The following is a 6,556-nucleotide window of genomic DNA, read 5'->3' as shown; positions in this document are numbered from 1 at the left end:
TTAATTACAATAATATCTGTTATTATTTTTACTATAAAAGTTGGCCTGTTTGCTGCTCGAGCCTTTTTCTCAAAATTTCTAATAGATGAAACTGTAGATACCTAAACCTAAGCTATAGTATATAAAGGATATGTTGAATAGCTAATAAATATTGAAATATATACAATACTAGGTATGACTTGCCTATACTACGAAATCATAATTTACAGCATTTTGATCTGTTAAACAAAATTTGATAAGCCATCTACAACGAATGTTATTAGTTGGAAATTATTATATAAAAAATATAAATCAAAGATTCTCTACTCCCCATAAATTACTTAAAAATAATCAAATATGCTGGAGCTCTACGTATGGGGTCCTGCACTCTCACTTCCTTCAATAGATCCAGCTTCTCTCGCTTCAATAACATATCTACAAATATTGGGAGCTCAGTATTCATTAATTGAATGCAACGATCCTAACATATCGCCAACAGGTGAATTACCAGTGCTTAAAGATGGGGACGTGTGGGTTGGTGGTTTACAAAGGGTGATTTCTCATCTCTCTAAAAAGGTGTGTCATTTCTTTACAGTTATTGTCTGCTATACTCCACTAATGATGTATAATTAGGATCTCGATTTAAACGCGTCACTCTCTCCTTCTGACCAAGCTTCATCACTTGCATATGCTGCATTTCTTCCTCACATTCAGGATCTTACTCTGCAGTTATGGTACGCTGACACTACAAATTTTGTACAGGCCATCCGCCCAGCATATGCCAAGCTCCTCTCTTTCCCTCTCTGCTATATATCTCCAGTTGCCCTGAAGCGTAATGCAAAGTCACGGTTGTCAATTAGAGGCATTGATATAAAAATGGAAAAGAACGAAGGATACGAAAAAATGGAAGAGAAAATGGTGAGAGAAGCGAGACAGCTATATGAGACTTTAGAGACGCAATTAGGGAAAAGGCAGTATTTTTTTGGCGAAAAGTATGAGTTCTCTTATTACCATACTCTCAATTCATTCAATTATAATTCAATCTTCAAATGATCTAGACCTACTACACTGGATGCTTTAATTTATGGCCATCTCGCCTCTCATTTACATGGTGAACTTCCGAACAACCGCCTTTCGCTTCTTCTTAATTCCGAATTTCCTGAGCTTTCGAGGTGGTGCCATCACATGCGTGATACGTATCTCTCCTCTCTTCCACATCATTTTGAGCAAACACCTCGACTTGAAACTTCGCAGTGGGACGTGTTTAGTGGGATTTTCCGTGCACCCTTGGCTTGGCTTCGCCATACCTTTTTCTCATCAGTAATTCCTACTAAAGAGCATGCAAATACTACGGAAAAAACGGAGGCGGAGCGCGATTTTGAACGTAAACGGATGTGGGCCATTGCCACTGCGGTTGTTACAGTGCTCACCTATGTTATAGCTAACGGTATTGTATCCGTGGAGATTGGAGATGGTTGGAGTAATGTAGAAAACGATGATACTGAGAATGAAGGGGAGGTATATGAAGAAATGGATGAAGATGAAGATGAAGATCTTTGATTTTCGGTGTTAACAGTAGTTGAGCAAAATAAATAAGCTTAGAAACTCTAATGGGTGATTTTATTAAATAAAAATCATTATGGTAGGATGATATATTTATGTAGATGTGCGGGAATTGCATCTACCAAATTTTTGCTTTCCAACCACTTACGGCTGAAGAGCCGTGACTGGTACCGGTACGCACCATCACATAGCATTGTCACGACGCGCTTCCCCGGTCCTAATTTTTTGGCCATTTCTACCGCTGCCACCACGTTAAGGGCCGAGCTGGCTCCAACGTAAATCCCCTCCTCATCCAAAAGGCGATAGACCATTTTAATGGACTCTTCATCAGGAATGTACAGGGCATCATCAATGAGATCAAGATCAGGCTTGAGATTCTCCGTTATGCGGCCTTGTCCGATGCCTTCAGTGATTGAACTTCCTGTCCGCTCAAACAGTTTTCCGCCACTCTGGAAATAGCTGTACAGCACACTACCAGGGGGATCGGCTATGAAAATCTTAACATTCTTGTCTTGGCCCTTGAGATATCGCGCCACGCCCGCAAGTGTGCCAGCAGTTCCTGTTGCACAAGTAAAGCCATCTATGTGTCCGTCCGTTTGCTGCCATATCTCTGGGCCAGTGGTTTCAATGTGTGCACGACGATTGGCTCGATTATCAAACTGGTTAGTCCAAACTGCATTATCTAAGGATTCAGCATGCCGGCGCGCCTGATGGTTATAATTTTGAGGATCTTCAAATGGTACAGCTGGTACAGGATACACCTCTGCCCCTAGCATCCGCAATAAGTCGATTTTCTCTTGCGACTGTGTGTTAGGCATATAAATAACGCATTTGTATCCCTTCGACCTGCACACATGAGCCAATCCAATGCCAGTGTTACCAGCAGTACCTTCTACAACAGTTCCTCCTGGCTTAAGAAGGCTTCGTTCTTCGGCATCTTTTATTACGTAAAGTGCAGCGCGATCTTTGACACTTCCGCCAGGATTCATAAATTCTGCTTTTGCAAGGATATCGCAGGATGTTTCCTTGGAGAGCCTGTTTAGCCTTATCTGCATAAAAAACAAATACAGTTAGGGAGGAAATGGAATGGCAATAACTAACACTAGAATACCAAAGGTGTATTTCCAATTGCCCCTACAAAGCCATCGACGATCTATACGGATAAAAGTTAATAAAAATACGATGGAAAAGTTATTTTGATAATTACTGGAGCAACATAAGACTTGGTTGAATAAAGTCTTCTAATGAATGTACTAGTAACCATAATTGACTAGAGGTATTACTAAAAGTTGGGCAGAGTCGATGTCTCGTCAAGTTGGGGTATTTATACTCCGTAATTCGTGATTTTTCTCGTACCTCATTGGACTGGGTGAAATACAGTTGATTGGAGATGAAATATTTAAATATGAATAAATAGCTTATTGACACAGGAAGGTGACCACTACTCAATATAAAATATTTTAGTGCCAACAAGTTATGGACATAGAATCGTTATGACCTGGATATTCAATACTAACAATATATTTTTGAGGTTGTATTGGAATAATTGTTTTAATATCAAGATTTGAGCATATATAGCCACACCATTCTGGTCTCAAAAAAATTATCAATATTCAACCTTATACATGCATTCAGAAGTGCAAAAAAAAAAAAGATATTTGTTGTAATTTTCTTATTGAAATATAAGAAACTAGAAGATGGTAATAAATGTTCCAGGGGTCTCTCAAGAGTTTAGCGTAAAGCAAAATGTCGACCTATATCAATTCTTCAGATCCTTCAAAAATATAACTCAAAATCCATTATAAACATAACTGCAAGAGTGATTTTTAGCATACACTTCTATTTTTCCTGCTTCATACTATCACTAACTTCCTCTATCACATTATCTTTTGACAATTGCTCGTCAACCTTCTCTATCAACATTTCCTCGCTCTTCAGCTTCTGTGCTTTTTCATAGGCAATACGTCTTTCATTAAGTACAAATTTGAGTCTTGCCATGCTCTTTTTGACCTTAACCAAGCGTCCCTCATTGGTCCATGCGTTATCAGGAACTCGAAGTCGTCTTGCTTCTTCTTTTTGAGTATATAAGAGATTACGTTCCTTGAGTAGCACGTACCATAAAGCGTGGAGATCCTCGAAGGATTTTTGGCGAAGCTCCGAAGCCCTCCATGCACGGCCTAGTCAAATTGAATTTTGTTAAAATAATTTGATACGGGTTATGAACTACGATCCTATTCACCTGTCCATTTTTGTGCAGGTAAAGCTTGTTTATTCTCGAAGAAAGCCCATAGTCCACTTGATTCCGATGTTCCCGAAATATCTTCGGTTGGTTGTTTAGAATTTGAGGCAAAAGTAGAAGATGTTGTAGCAAAAGTGTTATGAGCAATTCTTGACCAGGCTAATGTATTTGTTCGCCGTAAGAACGGGCTAATTCTCTGTAACATGATTATGATGACTTGGCTTTTGTGCATTGAAGCACTTGTAGCAAGTTTATGTTTATGAAATAGAAAAATACAAGCCACATTACGAGGCTATGTGATAAATTACCTATTTCAATTTTCAGAATTCACTAAGAAGTGCACTTTAGCTATTCTAATCGAACGTTAATATGTGAAATTATTGCACACGCTAAGCTCGATCATTGTTATCTAGCCCATGTATTATAAAATATTCAACCATGAATAAATGGACGACGGCAATGACAAAATTGGTTGTTTAATAATGTATTCTCATGCGCCAATAAAATAAATTTTGCTATGACACATCAGTAAAAACATAAAAGCAGTGAGCAAAAAAATAGGAGAAAATGTACACGAAAATTTAGATATATCACACATAGCACTAATTAGAATTCATGCCAGCTTTAGTTTCTTCTCACTGACTTCAATGGATCCGGGAAATCCTTGCTCAAGAATATCCCCTAGTCGTGGATCCTTCTCAACTACCAAAGATCTTAACCATTTAATTTCCATCTCCAGCTCTTTCACACGGCCTTCTAGCATTTCAGCTTTTGCAGTCATCTCCTTTGCAGTTCTCTCAAGAGCTTGCTCACGTTGTTTTTTCTTGATGCGGAAACGAGCAGATGCTGCCGTATTTCGACGCCGTTTATCTTCTTCAGCAGCGAGGCGTGACGCAGTATCTGGATCAATAACTGTACGCGTTCCATCAGGATTGATTTGCTCAAGCGTCTGGAGATCAACCATAGGGCGTGTTCGCTTATTGTTTGAGTTAGTTATTTGGATCGGCTTAGTAGGCTGTGAAAGCTGCTGCTGAGTAGATGATAGTGCAGCTGGAGCAGGCACAATATTAGGATAACGTGATGCGAGCTTAGCTTGCTGGTTGTGAAAATGAGATTGAGAAGTAGGCTGTTGCTGCTGGATTATTGAAGAAAGAGTAGAAGCTAAATGAGATTGGTTATCCTTTGCGACTTCATTATTCGCTTCGTCTCTCAGGAATTTCTGATCAACATCTAGAGCGCGAGCACAATTAGTTAATATCTTAGAATTATAATCTGCAAAGGCATTGCGTATCTACCCAATCCGCTCAAATATTCTAACCCATCAAATCCAAATAAATCATCTTTGTGTTCCGATGTCATTTCAGTTGAAGAGGAAGGAGGAACATCAAAAGCAAATTGGGCATTAGTCCAGAGAGCAAGCTCATGCTCCAAGTCTTTAGAATCCTGCGATGAAAGCGCGGGTTCATCAGATGGGAAAGAATTAAGAGAAGAAATAAGGGTGTTGAAATTGCTCATTTCTCTTTTCTCAATTCAAATAATGGAAACCCTAGGTCAAGGGATTGGGCAAACGTAATATATATCACAACACACCTTTCACAGGTAAAGGATATTTAGTACTAAAGATTTTGATATTAGACAAGGTAAGAGAAAAATAAGGGAGAAAAAGCGACGGAAACATGAGATCGAGAAATCTAAAATCCAAAATCTCAGAAAGATAAGGCGCAGATTCGCCAATCAGAAATGATCACATTAATAATCAAAAGTCAGTGGGCGGTTAGTCATGACTAGATAGATATCAATGGGTTAAAGACTCAAAACAAAAAGCTCTACAAATATAGCAAAATCAAAACAGGCAAACAATATATTTGCCAAAAGAGCTTTGGATTCTTATATAGAACAACCGCCTTTATTTGGATTTTAAAATTGTTGACCCCTTCACTGTAAACCCATGCTATATACTAGATAGTAAGAAAAGCAGGTTTTTAATTTTATAGACTTAAAAATGTGGAAATGATAAAGTGATCTCAAGTAGGAAGGGAGTGTTTAATACTACAAAGTGGTAATACAATATTTTGATCTTGGGGATATTATATAAAAAAATTAACCATCAACTGGCCAAATGGATCGTGAATTCGCCAACTCTGGCACGTGGAAAATTTTGGAATACCTTGTGTTAGTATTAAAAGTAATATAAATTTCAGCTGAGTTGACATCTCTCTCCGTCATTCTCCTAAGGAACGATCTGAAAAATGAACACGGATTCCGAGTAATAGTTTCATTAAATCAATCATTTACAGTCGCCACTATAAAACAAACCCAAAGTAGTCAATTATTACTCACTAAAGTAAACTCTATTAAGCACATCAGTTGGAATGTAGTGTTCGTGGTTGAGCCAAGTGAGTTACATCCTCGCACAAATAGCGAGATTAGCTTTGGTAATCGATAATTTCGCAAATCTTTTGTTGAAATGCAATTGGTCGTAATTCAGAAACGACTAACATCCAACATTCTCAGGTTGACTCGAATGGTCCTGCTCTTTCTAAAAATTCTCATACTTCAGTACTCTTATTACAAAGAGTAAAAAGAGATTGACGAGAGTGGGATTCGAACCCACGCCTCCGAAGAGATCACGGCCTTAACGTGACGCCTTAGACCGCTCGGCCATCTCGCCTATCACATATTGTTGTTACGAGAAAATTGGTTTTTGGTACGAGCAAGTCACTTTGGCAGTCACAGGGTATTCGAGAGCCCCTGGAGGGGGAGGGTTAGTTTAGT

At 38.7% G+C, this 6,556-nt stretch overlaps 4 protein-coding genes and 1 non-coding gene across 5 annotated transcripts; 1 reads left to right on the top strand and 4 right to left on the bottom strand.

Annotated features, from left to right (window-relative positions):
- Positions 1 to 336: 336 nt before the first annotated feature.
- VTP21DRAFT_9673 (uncharacterized protein) lies at positions 337 to 1,539 on the top strand (the record flags this gene model as incomplete). The annotated part of the gene is made up of 3 exons (XM_069400655.1): positions 337 to 555; positions 613 to 971; positions 1,038 to 1,539. 3 exons carry the CDS (start codon positions 337 to 339, stop codon positions 1,537 to 1,539), a joined length of 1,080 nt encoding a protein of 359 aa, XP_069245497.1.
- Positions 1,540 to 1,616: 77 nt separating this feature from the next.
- On the bottom strand, positions 1,617 to 2,806 carry VTP21DRAFT_9672 (uncharacterized protein; the record flags this gene model as incomplete). The annotated part of the gene is made up of 3 exons (XM_069400654.1): positions 1,617 to 2,591; positions 2,654 to 2,695; positions 2,750 to 2,806. The coding sequence occupies 3 exons, from the start codon at positions 2,804 to 2,806 to the stop codon at positions 1,617 to 1,619; spliced, it is 1,074 nt and encodes a 357-aa protein (XP_069245496.1).
- A 575-nt stretch (positions 2,807 to 3,381) lies between these two features.
- VTP21DRAFT_9671 (mitochondrial 54S ribosomal protein uL29m) lies at positions 3,382 to 4,013 on the bottom strand (the record flags this gene model as incomplete). Its single annotated transcript, XM_069400653.1, has 2 exons — positions 3,382 to 3,719; positions 3,782 to 4,013. 2 exons carry the CDS (start codon positions 4,011 to 4,013, stop codon positions 3,382 to 3,384), a joined length of 570 nt encoding a protein of 189 aa, XP_069245495.1.
- Positions 4,014 to 4,394: 381 nt separating this feature from the next.
- Positions 4,395 to 5,296, bottom strand: VTP21DRAFT_9670 (uncharacterized protein; the record flags this gene model as incomplete). Its single annotated transcript, XM_069400652.1, has 2 exons — positions 4,395 to 5,011; positions 5,077 to 5,296. 2 exons carry the CDS (start codon positions 5,294 to 5,296, stop codon positions 4,395 to 4,397), a joined length of 837 nt encoding a protein of 278 aa, XP_069245494.1.
- Positions 5,297 to 6,370: 1,074 nt separating this feature from the next.
- Positions 6,371 to 6,452, bottom strand: VTP21DRAFT_t390. Its single transcript has one exon. It is a non-coding gene; the product is annotated as a tRNA-Leu (tRNA).
- Between the last annotated feature and the right edge of the window lie 104 nt (positions 6,453 to 6,556).

This window comes from Calcarisporiella thermophila, assembly GCF_041956535.1.
Source record: "Calcarisporiella thermophila strain CBS 279.70 unplaced genomic scaffold VTP21scaffold_52, whole genome shotgun sequence".
Lineage (NCBI taxonomy): Eukaryota > Fungi > Calcarisporiellomycota > Calcarisporiellomycetes > Calcarisporiellales > Calcarisporiellaceae > Calcarisporiella > Calcarisporiella thermophila.
The sequence above is the reverse complement of the archived record's forward strand: the minus strand, read 5'-3'. Positions and strand labels throughout refer to the sequence as shown.